Raw genomic sequence first — 21,097 nt, forward strand, 5'->3', positions numbered from 1 at the left:
AGTACAGATTAGTAAATAGATAATAGTCACATGTTTAAGAGAAAGGGCATGACAACATACAATACGGGGATATTAGCACAATATCACTAAAGAAAGGAAAGATGCAGAATACACTAGATCACATGCTCTCTAATTTCAAGACCATGGTAGTAAAAACAGCTCGGTACTGGTACAATAACAGACATAGAGACTAATGCAGAGAACTGAGAACTCAGAAAGAACTCCACTCAGCATTAAATGGGGGGGTGGATAACGGTTTCAGCAAATAGTGCTGTTAAAACTAGAGTACCATTTGCAGAAAAATGTAAAAATCCAAACCTAATACCATACACTAACTCAAAATAGACCAAAAACCTAAAAAAGAAACCCCTCAATTTCATTGCTATGAAGTCAGAACTGACTCATAACTGACCCTCTGTAGGTTATTAGAGACTAAAAATCCCACAGGAAGACATGATGCATCCTTCTCCTGTTGTTGGTCACCTGTGACTCATCGCGACCCTACGTATAGTAGCTCCAAACCTTGTCCTGTCCTGAGCCAGTCTCACTAATTCCGACTGTGTCAATCCATCTCACCCAGGGTCTTCCTCTTCTGCGCTGTCCCTCCATCCTTCCAAGCATGATGTCCTCCTCCAAGGACCAGTCCCTCCAGGACACATGCCCAAAGTGAGGCAGAGCTTCAAAATCCTAGCTTCCAAGGGATAACTTGGTTTCACCCCCTCCAAGATAGACCTATGTTTTCTTGGCAGTCCATGGTATGTCCAAGACTCATTCTCCAGCACCACAACCCAAAGGCATCTCTTCTGTCATCCTAAGTCACTGTCCAGCTCTCTGAAGCATAACAAGTAATTGGGAAGACAATGACCTGGATTAGGCCACCTCAGTCTCTAGACTGACACTGTTGCTTTTTAGCACTCTGGAGAGGTCCCTGACAGCAGATTTTCCCAATGCAATTCATCTTTTGATTTCCTGACTGCTGGTCTGAACAGTGGAGCCGAGCAAGCTGTCACTGTTAACAACCTCAATCTCTTCACCATCCATCATGATGCTGCCAATTGGCCCAGTGCTGAGAATCTTTGTCTTCTTGATATTGAGTTTCAATCCATATTGAAGACTACAGTCCTAGACCTTCTGCAGCAAGTGCTTCAGGTCTTCCTCAGTTTCAACAAGCAAGGTTCTGTCATTTGCATAAAGTAGGTTGTTCAGTCTTCCTCCAATCTTAATGCCACATTCCTCCTCATAAAGCCCTTCTTCCTGAATGATCTGCAAATAGATTGAGAAGATATGGAGACAGGACGCATCCCTGATGCACTCCTTTCCTGATTTTTGAACCATGCAGTGTTCCCCTGCTTTGTTCTGAGGACTGCTTCCTGCTACAAGTATAGCTTTTGTATAAGCACAATCGAGTGTTCTCAGATTCCCATTTCCCTCATTCTTCTGGTACTCTCTGCTTTCTGCCAAGATCCATCTGACACTGGCAACAATGTCTCTAGTGCCATGACCTTTTCAGAGTCGCCCTTGCAATGGATCTCTGGGACAAGTTTATCATTTGGTGCAGCTGCACTGTGGGCAGGCAGCCCACCTACATCGTCAACAGCTGCGTGAGCCTCTTCTTCCCCATCAGGTGTGTTAGCTTGTCCACAAGGAGACTGGACAGTCTTGCCTAAATTGAGCAGATTCGCCAGCAGAATTTGGGAACCTCAACACCAGGAAAGAAGCAGCCACAGATAAAACAGTGCACATCCTTCAGGGCTAGAGGTTCCTGGCCAGAGTTATCTTGCTGTGGACTGAGAAACTGTCTAGATTAACTGAGAGACTGCATCTTTTCTTGGCTGAGAAGCAATCTGAACTAATTGAAGAATTGTGTTTTGCTGTTAAATTAGTTTGAGATTATTTATTGAACTAGGGTTACAAAAGGAGAATTGATACCTTTGAGCTATGGTGCTAGAGGAGAGTGTTGACTATACCATGGACGGCCAGGAAAAGAACAGGTTCATCCAGGGGAGGGTGAAGCCAGGCTGCTCCTTGGAGGCAAGGATTCTGAGGCTGCATCTGATGAGAGGGACATCATGCTTGGTAAGGTGGAGGGACAGCACAGGAGGGGAAGGCCCTCTACAACGTGGGTTGATTCAGTGACCGGGGTAATCGGGGTGGGTGTGTTGGAGATGGTGAGAGTGGCACAGGACAGAGCAGAGTTTAGGGCTGTTGTACACAGGGTCACTATGAGTCGCAGGCAACTCAACAGCACATAACCACAACAAACCTCAAAAGGGAAAAAACATCTTACCTGTTAGGCTACCTTGGAATATACGTAAGGCAGCAGGCATCACAGACAGCAGAAGGCAGAGGCATGAGTCCTTGAGTGGTCCGTGCAGTGCTGACACCAACCCTCTCAATGATACACCTACAACAGCAACGAGTCCCTCACTACACTGCCCGCCAGCGTCCTGGGCCACACTCAAGCACCGACTCATAACATAATGAATGTCATTTCATATCTGGCCTGCTCCAAATGATCAGATTTCACTACCTCATCTGAGGCAAGCAAACCTTCCTTCTAACATGTGGTCAACATATACTAAGAGTACTTCATTTGGGAGTGCAGGTACATAAACTTGAAAAGACACTACCCAAATAATCATTATTTAAGTTTAAAAAAACCTGTCTAAGTATTGCTTTCATTAAGTAAATAAATATAAGTATTTCATAAAGTAAAGCTTTATCTTCTCAGGATGTTTTGAATTGTTTATTGCACATGTTACTATCTCCCGAGAGTAGTACAGATGTATATTTATTTCATAATTAACATGTGAGAATCACCATAAACAGAAACAAAAAGCTTAACAGCAAATTATTATAAAAATGTATAGTCTGTTTTTCGGCTGATGAGCTCTGGTGGTGTAGTTTGTGGCAACCTGGGTTGCTAATCCAAAGGTGGTGTGCTCTCTCTGCGGGTTCAAATCCACCAGTTGCTCTTGGAAGAAAGATGGGTAATCTCCTGCGTGATTTACAGCCTCCAAAACCCCACTACATTATCAGTAATGAGTTGGTCCCAACTCCACTGCAATAACTTACTTTTAAAAAAATTTTGCTTTTTCCTTTTTTCATACCACAAAATCGAATTCAACTGGTACAGGAGGAAACTGCCCATCCTTCTCCAGCAGAGCATCTCGTGGATTCAAACCGTGCACCCTTGGGATTGCAGTGCAGCTTCTTTGCCACTAGGCCACCAGAGCTCCCTTGGCTTTTAACTTCTGATTCAATTCACATGAACACCTTTTCTTCTCTCAAAACTAAATGGTTCTTTTCAAGATGCCATTTTTATAATGCCAAGATAATCACAAGCTTTCACACCACAACCACAAAACTGCTTAAGACATCCAGTTGGAACGGACTCACAGCTGACCCTTTAAGAGTTTTCGGATTACCGATACTGCTCCCACAGAGCAGCTGGTAGATTCAAACCACATGACTTTGGTTTGGCAGTGTAACTCTTTACCGCTAGCCCACTGGAGCTCCCCTAAGGTCTGGTAGTTATTAAAAATGTAAATCAAACCCACTACCATCAAGCAGATTCCAGCTCTCAGCAAACCGACAAGACAGAACAGACATGCCAACTGAGTTCCCAAGACTGAATCTTAATAGAAACAAAGTGCCGCATTATTTCTCCCAGAACTGGTAGGTCCCAACTAATGACCTTTTGATTAGCAACCAAATGCTTTTACCCATAATGCCACCAGCGTTCTCAGTTTAGTATAAATTCGTAGGATGCAATTTTCATGGAGGCTGAAATAACAAATCTTGATGAAATGGTATACTGGACTACATATGTTTACATAATAATCAGACTCTTTACTGAAATATTTTAAGGACTAACATATATTACCACCCATTCTAGGGCAGTCTATATTAATCAGCTATTGCATTAAAATTGTTTGCAGCAACAATGTCATTTAGTAAATACTCAGGCATCCAAAATTGGGTACTAGTTAGTAGCAAGGGTTAACACATATTTAACATTTATTAAGTGTCAAATACTATAAGAGGGTAGCAAAAATTCCATAGAGTAATAACTGTTACTCCATTTCACAGATGATGAAGTTAAGGTCCTCGGAAATAAACGAATGTCACACAATTACTATTCAGGGAGAGCTGAGATGTCACCCCAGGAAGCCTGGGTCCAGGAAGCAGAACAGACAATACTGACAACATGCACATGCAAACACAAATCAACAAATGCTCCCACTGTTCTAAGTGGCTTGTAACTGAATTATCAGAAAGCTTAAGTTCAACCTGTTGAGACATGGGAACAAAGGGTAAAGAAGAGAATGCAATCACCTTACATTTATGAGTAAAAGTTGGGTAGAAAAAGCAAAATAGGAAAAAGCCATATAGTAAGAACCTGAATTAAACAAACCAAAGAGAGATGGTATCAGGAATCTGTGAATTAACACCACTAGGCATTCTTAAGATTTAATAAGATGACCATCAGAGGAGGAGGAGGCTATCAATCAGATCTTTTTGAGTACTTCAGTGACACAAAAAGCACCCGGCAAATCACTGCAGGCTATGCTTGTCAACGGCTCCAGAGCAGAAGCCACTGCTTTATTCACCTGCACTCAGCAGCTAGTGTGACTTTGAGAGAGTAGTAACAGGGGCACTTAAAAATGGCAGAAGATAAAGTGGGCTTGGCTGCAAGCAAATGAAAGTATCATAAAAATCAAAGAATCCAGATCTGATGAAATAAGACCAAAAATTATTAGAAATTCAACAAGAATATGGATAACCGTCTATTTTGTCACAAAGAAATCTACAGTGAAGTACAAAGGTTAGTCTAGAGAAGATTAAAAGTAGGACATTATTTAATAGAACAGAAAATAATCAAGACAAGTTTCTTGAGGGGTGGGACTTGATTGCACTCACAGTTACAAAATTAACAGATAACAGGTGACCAGGTTCAAGTTCTCCTCCAAAGCTGCAATGAGAAAGGCCAGCACTTGGGAATGGGAGAGCTATCATTACACGTATTTTCCATTTAGGACATATTTGTTTGCAAACCAAGCAAGCCCCCGTGATGAGTTTCCTTTGCCTGGCCTGTGCACTGTGTGCATCTCATGTGCCCATGACGTGCAGACCAATACGGCACTGAGATGAGAGGATCTCAAGAGTGAAATAGCAGGCATTATTTAGGAGTCCATCAAAAACTAAACAAGTAAGTAAAAATACCATGTCGGCTAAAGCTAATTTTGAGATTCATGAGTCAGAACTTGCAGTATCAATACTTTAAATTCTCCTCACAGGTGCCAAAGTTAAGAAAAGACATGAGAATCATCCAATCCATGAAACATGGTATAAATATTTGCTCCCAAATCGCAATTCATTTGTGGAAAATTATCTATGTGTCAACCTGGCAGCTTGATTCAAAAGCTGTAACTAGTGATGTAGCCGCTAAGATTCTTAACATCTGGATGTAAGACAGATCTTTACAAGCACTAAAATTACTTCTAAGACTTCAGTTTAGAAATGAGACACTTTCCCCCCTTGTTGTGTATCACCAAATCGGATCTGACTGGCACAGGAGGAGATTGCCCCTCCTTCTCCAGCAGAGCATCTGGTGGATTCGAACCGCCGGCTTCGGGATTGCAGCACAGCTTCTTGCCACTAGGCCACCAGAGCTCCCTTTAGAATGTATACACTTTTAAACCAAAGTCATATAGTTCCTGAATTCTTTACCGGTCTCTCTCTTTTTTCCACATGGCCTGTACCCTTTTGCCTCATCTCTTTTACCCCCAGCAGACAGAAAACAAACTGTTTCATAGCTGAGCAGGGACCCTAATGGGAGTGGAAACATTTTTTAAAAAATTAACATTCTTGAGTCACAGAAAACAGTGGTAACCATGCAAAGGGTGGAGTTTAATTACATCACAGTGTTGAATGACTAATATGGGTCAAAATCTGAAACTAGCTACAGTTCCCCAGAGTAAGGAAGAAGCCAGATCCACATTACAGCTCAACCGTGACGTGCCTGGGGCTGGAGACGGCACAATAATGTGCACACCATCCGGAAGCTCGAACGTTCTGGAGGCTCTCCCCGACAATTCCCGGCCCCTAGCCAACAATCCTAACCTAGCAGTAACCGTCCTACAATCTAAAAGACCTTGTGCTGGATCAAGACCTTGTTGGGTTTATATGATAAACACCCATGTCTTCCTTTTCACAACTTTCTAATTCTAAAATACCCAATAATATCCCGTCTATCAAATCAAATATTGATTTTATTTTTGGGGGGGATAAAATACAACTGGGGCGTTTTTCACGTCCCTTTTTTACTGAACAGTATAAGCTCATAAGAAGAGCGTCAAATCCTACAAGATGGCTAAGGCAGAACCCACTTACATCCATGAAATGGGCCAGCATCAGGAAGCAGCTCAGTCCTCGCCCTGTAAGCTCAGGCACAAAAGGGACAGTGAAAACGCCTACACTTATACTCTTCCCCAAAAGTAAAACGAGATCTGGCTAGGTCAGGCAGCAGAGGCATCTCGTCACACTCTCGTTTTAGGTCAGCATTTCCAAAATCTTTCCCATGAAGTAGTAAAAGGCCTCTCTGGTCAGTCCCATTGAAATGCCACAACTTCCCATCGTGGAGCATCAACACACAGAAGAGCCTTGGGCGGCCCTGAGAAGTCCTAAAGAAACAAAGGCTGTGCTTAACCCAGTGTTTTCCAGTCTGCTTGTTCAAAGAAACTCTATGCTTGTTTTGATTTGTAAATTCTGGTAATATGAGAGAAGGAGTTTGGGAAATGGTATTCAAAGATCACCATGTTTATGTGTAATGAATATTTTAAACAGTTAAAAGGCTAACAACATCTAAAACTAAAGATTTCTTTGATAAGAGAGATTAAAGACAGTGCTGTCAACAAATGATAGTCCCATTTTACTAGGTAAAATGACATGCAAAGTAACATTTGCTGTGTTTACAGTTGTTTCTGGGTGCCACCAAGTCGATTTGTGACACCCAGTAACTCTAAGCCACAGTTCTGAGCTTGCTCTGTGATCTGTTCTCTCAAGCCCACTGTGTACTGTATACAGCTGTTGTTGGGTACCGTCGAGTCACCTGCTGTTCACAGTGACCCTATGTACAACAGCCTTGAACCCTGCTCTACCTTCAGCCAAGTTCACTGTCTTGGACACACCTTGCCCCATAACCCAAGCTACTGAATCAATCCATCCAAACCATGGTCTTTATGTCTTGTTCTGTCCCTCACATTTCCAAGTATGACATCCATCTCCAAGGATCAGCCCCTCCTTGGAGACATACCAAAAGTATATCAGACAGAGTTTCAAATTCCTTGCCTCCAAGCAGCAGCCTGGTTTCACTCTCTCCAAGACAGACCTGTTTGTACTCCTAGCAGTCCATGGGGCATATACAATACTCTTCTCCAGCACAACTCAAAGGCACCAATCCTTCTGTCATCCTTACTCATTGTGCCAGAAAAAACCACAAAGTCTATTTTCTAGAAATCGCTGTCATTTTTCACATAATTCTCATAAATTAATGCAAATAAATCAGTATTTGGAGCTGAAAGAATCTTTAAGTACTTAATGAGAATATAACTTCTATTCTTGACTCATGTAAAACTCGAAGATAACATCTTAAGCAATGATCTCGCTTTATATTATTGATAACAATAAAATTATCTTCTGAGACCAAAAAATGGCACCTATAAAGATTATTACAATACTTACCACACTACAAAAAGAATCCAGACCAAAGCTACATATATACTTTAGTATATTCTGGATTAGACCAAGTAAAACTTAACAAGCTGACCAGCATTCTATAAAACAAAAGCAGAACATCAGTTAGGCTACTTCTGTCTCCCTCTACGCTATGGACTTACTGTGAGAAAGAAGACAATCTTAGAACAAGATGACTGAATAAATTTACACTCTTTATCTAGAATGTATTACATTTACCTCAAGAGAAGTTCTTTGGGTAACTTTCTGTTAATAAGGCCTTCGTCACTATTTGAGAAAACCTGGAAGAAAAAAAAAAACACAAAAGGTTAAAATGTTTTCCAATTATTACTGAAAACAAAGATAATATTACATGTTTTAACAGCATATCACATATCATAATCAAAACATTTCATGAGTGGATTCATGACAAAGTGCCAAACCAGTTCTCTCCGGTTTAAATAAGGCTGGTGAAACCAAACCTGAAAAGAGCTCACTTTGTAAAATGTGTGCAAACTAGCATAGAAGAAATTATTGATCAATGCTCTATTAGAATGCAATCTCTCACTTAGTACAAGGGTAATACGTATGTTAGATAGTAACGTGGTCTTTGGACCAGCACTGGTCTTTGTGATTCACACACACAAAAATTCAACTCCCGAGAGCTCTGGTGACCCAGTGGCAAGAGGCTGTGATGCAATCCTGAAGGCGTGTGCTTCAAATCCACCAGACGCTCTGCTGGAGAAGGAGGGGCAATCTCCTCCTGTACCAGTCGGATCCAATTCGACGGTACACAATAAAAATTGGGAAAAAAAAATCAACTTAAAGCTCACTGCTACTGAGTCCAAATCAACTCAGAGCTGCCCCTCCAGTGGGGTTTTCATGGTTATAAATTACATGGAAGGAGATGGCTCACCTTCTCCTACGGAGTGCCTGGTGGATTTGAATCACCAGAGAGGCCTTTTTCATTATTGTTATTATTATTAATTTTAATTAACATTTACAGAGATTGGATTTCCATTCATTGTTGTACTTTTCTCCCTGCCCACCCCTCTCCTCCCCTCAAGTTCGTTCCTCTCTTTGAAAAGTAAAAGAAAAATTCTTTCATTGTTCTACAATCCCTCTCCTCAAGTCCACTCCACTATGCAGTCTTTGTTCTGGACTCCTGTCATAACAATAATATCTAATCATATATACCTTTTAAACAGTTCTCTCCCTCATATGTTTCAATGCAGTATACATAATTTATCCTGTCTTTCTCAGTCTCCCCCATAACCCGTCAGTCCCATTTTACAAGAGTGGCACTATGCAGTATTTGTCCTTTTGTGACTGAGATAGTTCACCCAGCATAATGTCCTCCAGGGTCACCTATTTTGAATAATATTGCATGAGTTCCTTGTTTTTCAATGCAGCGTAGTATTCCATTGTGTGAATATACCACAGCTTCTCTAGCCATTTGTTTGTTGATGGGCACTTGGGTTGCTTCCAATGCTTTTCTTTTGTGAACAAAGGCATGATAAACATGGGTGTGCATGCCCTTTTCTTTCTTCATGGATGATATCCTTGATGCAGTCCCACTGCCTGAGGAGGTATAGTGTATGATCAAGAATCAAGGGTAAACAGGATGTCTTATGTAAATTTCATGATTCTTGTTAATATTTTCTTTTGCTTATGTATTGGACAATTTCTCAATAAAAGCTATGAGGGTGTACAAGTTGGGAAGACAATCAGACATGAGTTCCTCTCCCCTTACCTCTTGACTAACTAAAAAAAAAAAAGAATCAAGGGTAGAACCCAAGTTGCAAGGCAGGCACTGGTGAAAAGCAAGGCTCCATGAACACAGCCTAGGCTGGAAACACTGACTAATCCATGCCACAGATTTGGAAAACAGCTACTGGTCAACCCACCTGGAAGAAAACACTGTGTGTGCCCATTACAAAGAAAAGTTTGATCCAACAGAATGTGGAGACGTTTGAACAGTATTAGGCACAAGCATAACAGGGCTGCTACTTGAATCCTACCTGAATTTCCTTACAACCGACTAGCTGAGCACATCATGAAGATGCTTACGAAACTGCCAAAGAACCAAGAAATCATGGCCCAGCCAAGCTCATATATTTTAAAAGGACACAATTCAATGCCTGACCATGGTATTAAAGGGGTGGATGAGGGGTGAGGGATGGGAGGGTGAGGGGGTAAAACATGCAACAATGCATGAATGAAAACCTAACTTCTCTGTAAATGTTAAAATCACAATTAAAAGAAAAAATTTTTTTTAAAAAAAGGGACTGGATGGGGAAGGAAGAGGGATGTGGGCAAGAGAAATACAAGAACTCAGAGAACGGTGAAAATGTAATTAATCATCTTTATCACCTGAGTATCACCTTTTCTCCTTGCTATACTTTTTTTTTTTTTTGGCAGTCCTTTGGTTTCATTTTCTGAGCTTAAAAGTATAACTGTTTTAAGTGGTCCTCTTGATGACGTCCTTTAAAATAACAATAAACTGTTGTTATGTGCTGTTGAGTCGCTTGTGACTCATAGCGACAGCCCTAAACTCTGCTCTGTCCTGTGGCAATCACACTGTCTCCGACACTCCCATCCCAATTACCCCAGTCATTGAACCAATCCACCTCATAGAGGGCCTTCCCCTCCTGCGCCGTCCCTCCACCCTCCCAAGCATGATGTTCCTCTCCAAGGACCAGTCCCTCCTTACAACATGTCCAAAGTATGTTAGACGGAGCCTCAGAATCCTTACCTCCAAGGAGCCACCTGGTTTAACCCTTTCCAGGATGAATCTGTTTTCCTAGCAGTCCATGGTACCCTCATAACTCTTCTCCAGCACCACAGCTCAAAGGCATCAATTCTCATTCTATCCTCCTTGGTCATTGTCCAACTCTCTGATGCATAACAAGTGATAGCAAAGACCCTGGCCTGTATCAGACACACCTTAGTCTCCAGAGAGACACCACTACTCTTCAGTACTTTGGAGAGGTCCCTAACAGCAGACTTTCCCATGGCAATACGTCTTTTCATTTCCTGGCTACTGGTGCCAAGAGTGTTGACTGTGGAGCCAAGCAAGCGAAAGCTGTGAACAAAAATAACTTGACAAATGGTTTCCTTCATGTCTCTTGATTATGACCCTTGCTATATTTTTAATGGCTTTGCTCTTGCAGGAACTAGAGTGGTACACTGGTTCAAATGCTTTGCTGCTAATCAAGAAGTCAAACTCACCAACCATTCCCTGAGGTAAAGATGGAGGTAATTCCATCCAGTTTATAGTCACTATGAGTCAAAGCTCTGGTGGCCTAGTGGTAAGAAGCTGCACTGACATCCCAAAGGCATCCGGTTTGAATCCACCAGCTGCTCAGTGGCAGAACAGGCAGTTCTTCTCCAAAATGATTTACAGCCGGTGAAAATCCGCTGGCGGGTCAGTTCTGACTCGCCTGCACACAACAGCTAAATCACTACAATATTCAAAACACTTCTTTCGCATTTAAGCTCTGAAACTCTTAGTGACTCTCTACAATATTGAAAATACATTTTCCCCACATTTAAGCTCTGAAACTCTTAGTAACTATCAATGCATCCCTTTAAAACAACTCAAAATTAAAAGCAGTATACGTAAAAAGATCAATAAAAGGGCACTGCTGTCATTTGTGGGTGGTCATCTGTCCCTGACTCAGCAAACCACACGCCTGGGAGATATTCTTCCAGGGCCAGAGGGACCTTGACCATCCATCCACTTTCTGTTTCCATCATCCCACAGCCCCTGTTAAATGCTGTCTGCTGTGGGGGGTGGAACCCAGAGGCTGTGAATCACAGGGGAAGACACTGCTTATCTTTCTTCTCACATGGAGTAGCTGGTTAGATTTGAACTGCCAGCTAAGTGTTTAAAATACTGTGCTAGTTTGCATGGATGTCGACAGGAGCCTAACCACCACGTCAGATTTCACTCTGACCCATCAGGCTCCCTTATTTAGAAGAGGCAGTCAGCCAGGATTCTAAATGGTCCATTTTCTCTTCAAAAAGCAAGCAAGCACTCCACATTCTCAACTACCAATACATCCACTGAACACTGCAGATAAGGAATATACCTCCCTGGAATTACTGTAAAAAACCACCTCTTAAAAATGAGGCATTTCCCTACCACCCACATCCCAAAGTCTCTACCAAGGATGTGCAACCAGACAGGATGTCCAGTAACACTTCTTCTACACCCCCTGGAAGCTTCTGGAGAAATCTTACAATGTTCTGAACCTTTGTCGGTCCCAGCTGACCTAGTCAGAAAGGCAGGTGAATCCGCAAGTTTTTGAAGATGAATTTAATTAGGACCTGGTGAGATGCCCACTCAACCTCAAGCTTTAGAAACAAAGCTAATCATTTCTTAAGATGTTTAGAATGCTTTCATTATGTGTCAATTAAATCTCTATGGGAAGCATGCTGCACTGAGAAAGGGGGGGAACCCTTCTGCTTAATGCCCCCCACTCTAAAAAAAAGGGGGCGGGATCTCCAAAATTATACATTTCACAATTGATGTGTTAAAAAGCCTATCAGAACAATGCATCTGAAAGAAAGGGCGATGCACTAGGTTGCAGGTGTAATTGCTTTAAAATTAGACGGGCCCGTGGACAGAGGCAGAGCGTGCACACAGGAATGAACCCACGTATGTAATCATGTTGCAAACCACACCCTCGCTGGTGGCTTCCCAGACTGGCCACGCGTCACGCCGTCCGGGCGCCCACGGGGCGGGGACCCCAGCTGTGACCCCGACATCCCGCAGCAGAGACCCCGCGCGCGGCGTCCACTCGGGGCAGGTGGGCGCTGCAGGTGCTGCCGACGCCCTTCGCCCGCCCCGCCCCGTCCCGCAGGCCGAGGCCTCACCGCGACCCCGGCGCCGCCCGCCCCCACCCGAGGGCGCGATCAGGGGACCCGCGGGGACGGAGAAACGCGGGCGCCAGAATGGACACCGGCCGCACACTCACCATGGCCAGACAGCCGCGGGCGCCACGGCCGGAGCCTCCGCACGCCGGCGACGCCCGTTGTCCTGGTGACGCCAGCCGGGAGCCGCCCCGCCCCGCAAGGTGGGCTCAGGAACGGCTATTGGCGGGCAGATAGCACGTGATGCCAGTGTGGGCGGAGCTGTTCTCGCGCCACGCCCCTGCTCCTGGGGCGGGGCCTCCTAGCCTCTCAAAGTCTCAGGACCATCGTCACCCTGATGGTCCTCACCTGACAGATAACCAGGTTGGAAAACTGCCCACCTGAGAACGATGTTAATAGCCTTCCTATATTTAAAAAAACAGATCACAGAGGTAATCTTCTGATTACTTTCGATATTTTGATTCTTAAACTCCAATAAACGAAGAATTTTTAAAAAATCATGCTAAATCTCAGTACCTGACATAACCACACATCGTAATATAATTTGCTTTCACGTTTTCAAGGCTTTTCATGTTTTAAATGGGGGCAAGCCATCCATATTATTTTATAATCTGCCTTTTTCCATTAAAATTATTATCTTTGTCAATTTATTAAATCAATCAGTAATTTGTTGGATTTTTCTAATACATTTTAAGAGAATTTATGACATCTTCCAATCCAAACCACTGAGTTCATAAATGAGAAGGTTCTCTGCCATAGCTTCCCGCCCAGGTCTTATTTATTTCCATGCCATGTTTAAAAACACATGTCTGTCTTCCCATTGCCTAAGTTATCTTAGCTAATTCATGCCAATAAATTCCATGTGCCCTCTTCAGGACACCTCATTTGCATATTCAGCAGCCTTCCACTTCATTACCAACAGCTGAGTTGGCATTTTTCCTTAAATGTTTAATAGGCATCACAAAGTTAACATGATTAAAACTCTACGTTTACTTTTCTTATATATATACATCTCCTAGTCTTTCTCATTTCAGTTAATGTTCTCACCATCCCCTTAGCCACTCAAAAAACCTAGGAATCATTCTTGATTTATCTTTTTTCACATCTTTATCAATCTATTAATAAATATTCTCGATTCTTGGCTGTTCTAAAAATAAATACCTAATATATACACTTCTCCTATACCCACCTTACAGCCTCCTCTTGCTTAGGTAACTTATCTCAGGGTGACCTCCCTTCTTGCAGTCTACAAAATAATAGTGCTTCTGTGGCTTCTTGTGACATTTTAGGAAACATTTCAAAACCTTCCCATGATCCTTCATGATGAGAACCTTTCCATAACACTAACGTCATTTCCTAACACTCCTCCCTCCTTCGGTCCACACCTGATGCTGTTCTTCTTAGGAGCCTCAAGTCAATTTCAACTAATGACCTCCCTACATACAAAAGGTCAACACCTTGCTCAATCTTGTGGCATCCTCGCAATGTCTGCTGTACTTCCGCCTATCGCAGTCTCTGCATCAATCCATCCACAAGGATCTTCTCCTCCTCTGCTCCTCCGCTTTTCCAGGGATGATGCTCTTTCCCAGAGACTGGTCCCTCCTGACCACATACCCAATGCCATGATAGCCCACTATCCTCACCTCTAAGGTGCACCCCATCTGCTTTTCTTTCAAAACAGATTTGTTTGTTCTTTTGGCAGTTGATGAGATATTCAATACATTTCACCAACACCACAACTCAAAGACATCAATTCTCCTTTTGTCTTCCTTATTCATTGTTCAACTTTCACACGCATATGAGGCAATTCAAAATGTCATGCTTTGGATCAAACTACCTCAATCTTTAAACTCACATCCTTGCTCTTTAGCATATTAAAGAGATCCTTAGAAGTAGATTTCCCAATACAATACACCTGTTGACTTCTTGAGGGCTGCTTCCAATGGGTGTTGATTGTTGAGCCAGGTAAAATAAAACCCTTGACAACTTCACACTTTCCTCCACGTGTTGTTACTTATTGGTTCACTTGTGAGGATTTTGTTTTTCTTACCTTGAGGTGTAATCTATACCGAAAATTGTAGTCTCTGATCTTCCACAGTAAATGCTTCAAGTTCTTTTCACTTTGAGCTGGCAAGGTAATGTCATCTGTATGATGCAGGTTGTTGGTGAGTATTCCTTCAATCCTGATGCCACACTCTTCAGTGGATTACATATTGCAATGCCAACCAAAAGGTCATCGAATCAAATTTATTTTCTACTCTGCAACCAAAAGGTTATTGATTCAAATTCATTGGCTACTCTGCAGGATAAGATGACCTGTCTCCCTCAATTAAGATTGATAACATCACTTTACTGTGCAAAATACTGTTAAATCATTTTCACCTTCTGTTGGATCACGTTTTTTTGGAATGAGCAAAAATACTGCTCTCTTCCAGGTTGTGGCCCAGTAGAAATTTTCCAAATTTGTGGCATAGATGAGTCAGTGCTTCCAGTGTTCCATCTGTTCTTGGAACCTTATTTCCGCCAATGCCTGCACTGAAGCTTGGACTTTTTCCTTCAATACTATTGGTTCTTGAGCGTATGCGGCTTCCTAAGGCAGCTGTGGGATGGCATCAAGGATATATCCGCAAAGAAAGCAAAAGATCTTTACAAAGACGGGGAGTGGGGGTGGGGGTGGGGGAAGACCAAAAAGAATGACAAAAGAGGCTCTGAAAATTGCACCGGAATGTTGAAGAGCCAAAACAAAGGGAAGAAATGCCAAACTAAGGAGTTAAACAGACGGTTTCAAAGGGCAGCTTGCGAAGACAAAGCAAAATATATGAAATATGCAAAGAGCCAGAGTTAGAAAGCTAAAAGAGAGGAACACTCTTGGCGTTTCTCAAGCTGAAAGAGCTGAAGAACAAATTCAAGCCTCAAGTGGTAACTCTGAGGAGTATATGGGCAAAAGCTTGAGTGTTGCAAAAAGGAACCAGAGAAGATAAAGGAATACACAGAATCATTGAATCAAATAGAATTGGCCGACCCTGGACGATTCAATCAGTAGCATATGATCAAAACACCAACAGCAGTGCAGGAAGAATTCCAGACTACACTAAAGGCACTGGCGAAAATAAGGCCCTGGGAATTGATGGACGCTCGGTTGACAGGTTTCAGCAAAGAAATACAGCTCTGGATGTGCACCTTCATTGCACTTCCATCAAGAGAGATTTGTTTATTCTTTAAAAAGAAAAAAAAAATCTTGATTTACTCTTTTGGCAGTTCATGGGACTCTTTCCAATACCACAATTCAAAAGTATCAGTTCCTAGGATGCCATCCTTATTCATTGTCCAATTTTTAGATATATAGCAAGTACAGTCACTACCCCAAAATATAACCAATTAAAATTCAACTGCTATGTTGTTGTTGGGTACTGTCGAGTCAACTATGACTCAGAGCAACTTATGAACTACAGAGCTGAACCTTGTCCTATCCGACAACAACCGGAAGACCTCAGATTGCTTGATCAGAGTTCTGGTGGTAAGAAGCTGTGCTGCAATCCCACAGACACACAGTTCAAATCCACCAGCTGCTTCCCAGGAAATGCACAAGCAATCTCCTCAAGTGAGGGCGATTTACTGCCTTTGAAAATCTGGTGGAGGCTCAGGTGTGAGATGGTTCCAGCTTGACAGCACACAACAACAATAACAACCTATGGCATACATAGACAAGGTATCAATTGTAGCTGAAAAACAACACAATCTCTCTTTACACATACACACCCTGTACATATTATATGTATGTGTGTGTGCGTGTGTTTGTGTGTGTGTGATTTCCCCCCTACCTCCATTGACTTTGTCTGTCTAGATGACCCAGCCTAAAACAAACTTCTATATTAGAACATATATATTTATCCCATTATTTTTTAGCAATACCTACCAAACTCATAATAACAGCGATCCTAAAGGGAGAAGTTTGCTAAGGTTGGTGACCAAAGGACACCTTAGCTTTTTACATATCACTCACTCTTCTTGCAAAGAGAATAGATTTGTTTCTACTTGCGTGATTAAACATTTGGAAAACTAGTCGTAGCTATGATGGCAGAAAGGCAATTTGAAGCAAAAGACAGAAGGTGTTTAAAGAAGCATCAGTTTGCCAGGCAATTTCTCTGGCATTTAGGGGTGACTTTTTTAACATGCTGTGTTTTTATTCTCTTTTCTCCAGTGTTTCGAGAAAGCCTGCTGCTCCTCCAATCCTTCTCTGATCACTTGGTCCTCGTCGCCACTTGATCCATCTGTCCAAGGCCTTGGGTTCCCTGATAGCAGAGTCTTTTCCTCCGAACGCTGAGTCATCCTCCTCCCCACTCCCCCCCCTTTACTTCTCTAGGCAAACATTGTGCATTTTTGTGGGTCCTGGAAAAGCTGAAGTTAGACGGTGTTTATTTTTTCATATGAATGAAGATAAAGTTCCCTAAAAACCAAGCCCAAATAGCTACAGAGCAATCTTTTTATTTGCTCATTTACTCTTACACAGACTATTTGGCAGGGCCCTCTTAAAAGTCAGTAGACAGGAAAATATGCTGTCTTAAAATATAATGCAATAAAGAACAGTGGGCTTCTAATCATTCTCCTGAGGCTAGTCCGACCCTTTCCAATAAATTAGAGCAAGCTCAGCCACTTTTCCTTAGACGGCACAAAATGTCAACAGGGCCTGGGATAGCAGAGGGTATGCCTGGCATTCCAAGACAGGGACAATGCAAATCTTCCGAGAGGAGGGACGGCATTCTGCTGGGTCTAATCGGGCATTAACTCGGTGCCCTGTGTGGGCTGCAGTGGCTGCATGCCTAGGGTACCTCCAGGATTCTGTACGTTGCCATCTCTGAATCCCAGCACACCTTCAGCCTAGACTTTGGCTGTCAGCCTCCTTCCAGTTTGAATGTTCTTTGAGGTTTCTTTACAGCTTCTTGCTTTTCCATCTACAGGTTGTTTATCGAACAGATGAATGAAAGAATAAGAGCTAAGTAATTTGTCGACAGTCAATACTGCCACATGGTAGAATCCGTTTGCTTTTGTTTGTTTGGCATCTGTTATCCTCTGCAGGGAATTGAGGAGGGATACAAAACATCTCTCTGTCCTTTTCCCATTACTTACGCTGGATCCTAGTCAGTTCTAGGCCTGGAACATTGTCATGTATATATTTCTATAGATACATGCATTCTATGACTTTAGATAAGGGAGCTCTGGTAACCTAATGATAAGAAGGCACTTGGTTCGAATCCACTAGCTGCTCCACAGGAGACAAATGAGCAATCTCCTCCCAAGTAATTTACAGCCTCTGAAAACCCTCTTGGGGGGAGGGGGTGTCAGCTACGAGTCAGTTCTGACTGGACAGCACACAACAACAAACAACAACTTTTAGATGAATCAGCTTAATTAGTGTTGATTTGTTACTTTAGCAGCGAGATATGTTAGCCTCTAATGTATAATATTTCAAAGGGAAAATATTATCTTAGCAAGCCTGATAAAAACTTTCTAGACAGCGAGAAAGGACTGAAAACCAGTACAGAGATGTTTAACATACATATATGAATGGTATGTTAAACAAGGGATGCCTGGGTTATGATCAAAATGCAACTTTATTTTTATCTCTCACTGTCCTTTTGAACACTCTTTATTGGGGATTACTTGTCTTATGCCTTCAACACCTGGTGGCTTCAACACTATAAGGCTGTTTTGTCCACTTTGAGGTAATAGCCTCACTGTCACTTTGAGTGACAAACACAGTCTGTTTTAGAAATTAGCACTAGGTTGCCTAACAATCTTGACTTTGTAACAAGTCTCCTCCTCCCCCCTGGCTTGTGCTCTTAACATCTCTCATAGTTGTATCTCTTTTTGTGGGTCCTTTGCAGCTCTTTTCTCAGTCATGAACTCTGTCCCCTTTGCTGAAGTCCCTTCTCCTCCTCAGATGACCCTGTGTGGTAGGCCCAAGATGACCCGTGCCATCTCTGTCTCCAGCATGCCCCACGTCTGGTCATCTGCTCTGACAAATTTTGAGATTGTGGGCACGGAGACTCCAGCGTGATGTAAAGCAAGTGTCCTAAAACCAAGAAACAACCAAGTCAGAGGAAAACGGCCTCTGGACCCGAAGAGAACAAGAGAAGTCTCTTATTCAAACTAACAAAATTGTCAATGATTTCAATCTATGTGCCTCAATAATCAACACCCATCTATCTGTTTGCCTTAGTGGTAGAAGCTGCCCTGCAATCCCAAAAGCATGTGGTTCAAATCCACCAGCAGCTCCGAGAGAGAAGGATAGACAATCTCCTCCCATGTGATTAACTACCTCTGAAAAGCCAGTGGAAGGTCAGTTATGAGTCAGTTCTAACTCAATGGCACACAACAACAAACAACAGAAGCAACATAGTGTATTACATTGGAGTAAAATCTGGAGTTGGAGAAGCTATTTGGGCAGAGAGGTGGGGTGGGTCGCACTGAGACCATCCCTGAAATATCAGCAAACAGCAGCCTTTGAATAACACCGGGCTGGAAATAAGGCTCATCCCCAGTGGTAGACCTATAGCCCAGCACTGGCTATCTACATGCTGCTCTCCTGTCAATCATGAAGGTTGTCTTGGGGGAAAAAAAATTATATTGATTTGCATACAATATACACATACACTGTGTTTTATTCAGGTATATTGTGTTTCACACATCCCTTTATTCACATTGTGTTTCATATGATCATTTCCACACACAGGGTTTTATCAAACTAATCATTGATCTATGCCCACTATCGCCCCATCTTTTCAGGTCCCCACTGGATCTATCCTCATTTCTTCACTCCCTCCTGCCGCCCATCAAATTCTGCGTCCCTGAGAGTTCTCCCCCCTCCACCTTCCCACTCTCACCCTAACCCCTTCCACTATATAGATAGCATGGGAGAGACTAGAGAGTATTGTGCTGAGGGAATTGAGTTTCATAAGGACAAATACTGTCCAAGACCATTAGTGTAAAAACAGAAGGATAACAAATAAGATGTGGTTAAAAGGCAGTCTTCTTTTGGGGCCAGGGCTTCTGAATTGTTGAGGGCTCCTTCTTTCTTTTCATTAGATTAGGTGCAAACTGAGGAAGCAAACAAAAGTTCCCTACGATAGGGAGCCTGGTGCTAACTCACACTCACTCTCTCTCTCTCTCTACACACACACACACACACACACACACACACACACACACACACGCACGCACGCACCACAGCAAGACTAGGCTGGGGAACTTGGCAGGGGCTTGATTCCAACTGCAAATCAACTTCAGACCCCAGAGGAACTTGAAAGGAGGTGGGAGCCCACAATGGCTCTTCAGTGCAGCCACTATTTACCCAGGACCCAGCCCTCAGCCTCCACAGCCCCGAAGGCAGCCTGCATGTAAATGCCACATTGTGCAGTGATTTTTCAGTTACGGTGGCTTCAGGCCGGTGGCAGATGATTTCTGAGCCTGCTTCAGAGCCATCTGGCTTGAAATTGGGCTTTGGCTGGTATAGGCTGCTTTTGAGGCTCATGCATTTATCCATCTATTCAGAAAAACTGACTTCACCCCCACGACATGCTGGGCACTGTACTAAACCCCAGGGATGGGAAACTAGAAATACGGTCATGGCCACCGTCTTTAAAAGAAGGTGCTAAAATGAGATTTGTGGGATTCCTTTGCAAGTTCCCTATTATCCCAACATCATCACCATGTCCCCTGAAATGCTCTAACATGAGTCTCTTCTTAGAATTGTCTTTCCTGGCTGTTGTTGTCATGTGCCATCGATTCGCTTGTGACTCATAGTGACCCTGTGTACAAGAGCCCTAAACCCTTCTCTATCCTGTGCCAACCTCACCATCTCTGACACACTCATTCCCACCCCCCAAATCACAGAATCGATACATCTCATCAAGGCTCTTCCTCTCCTGCGCCAGCCCTCCACTCTCTCAAATATGATGTCCCTCTCCAATGACCAGTCCCTCCTTACAACATGCCCAAAGTATGTGAGATGAAGCTTCAGAATCCTTGACTCCAAGGAGCTTCACCTTCTCCAGGACAAACCTCTTTGTTCTCCTAGCAGTCCATGGTATATGCAACACTCTTCACCAGCACCACAGCTCAAAGGCATCAATTCTCTTTCTATCATCCCTATTCACTGTCCAACTCTCTGATACATAGCATGTAATTGTGAAGACTATAGCCTGGATCAGCTGCACCTTAGTGTCCAGTAATGATATCTTTTTCTCTTTTCTTGCTCCTACTGGCTAGTTCAGTGTCTGCCATATTTGTTGTTGCTGTTATGGGCCATCAAGTCGCTTGAGACTCATATCAACCTTATGTACAATAGCTCTGAAACCTGCTCTATCTTGACCCAACCTCGTTGTCTGACACACCTACTCCCATTACCCCAGGCACAGAATCAATCCATCTCATTCAGGGTCTTCCTCTCTTGCGCTGTCCCTCCAACCTTCCAAACATATCA

General features: G+C 42.9%; 2 protein-coding genes across 2 annotated transcripts in view; one reads left to right on the forward strand and one right to left on the reverse strand.

Annotated features, from left to right (window-relative positions):
* FBXL2 (F-box and leucine-rich repeat protein 2) overlaps positions 1-12,783 on the reverse strand; it is a 34,480-nt gene extending 21,697 nt beyond the window's left edge. The window contains exons 1-2 of the mRNA XM_006890613.1: positions 12,720-12,783; positions 7,978-8,039 (exon numbers count right to left, since the gene is read on the reverse strand). Of these exons, the coding sequence (XP_006890675.1) occupies positions 7,978-8,039; positions 12,720-12,722 (65 nt within the window). The 5' untranslated portion in view covers positions 12,723-12,783. The remainder of the gene's footprint in view (positions 1-7,977; positions 8,040-12,719) is intronic.
* The window catches only part of SUSD5 (sushi domain containing 5), an 80,976-nt gene continuing 72,599 nt past the window's right edge, over positions 12,721-21,097 (forward strand). Inside the window, exon 1 of the mRNA XM_006890661.1 lies at positions 12,721-12,818. Coding sequence (XP_006890723.1) covers positions 12,721-12,818 — 98 coding nt within the window. The remainder of the gene's footprint in view (positions 12,819-21,097) is intronic.

This window comes from Elephantulus edwardii, unplaced genomic scaffold, assembly GCF_000299155.1.
Source record: "Elephantulus edwardii isolate Elephantulus edwardi_28Jun2011 unplaced genomic scaffold, EleEdw1.0 scaffold00091, whole genome shotgun sequence".
Taxonomy (NCBI): Eukaryota; Metazoa; Chordata; class Mammalia; order Macroscelidea; family Macroscelididae; genus Elephantulus; species Elephantulus edwardii.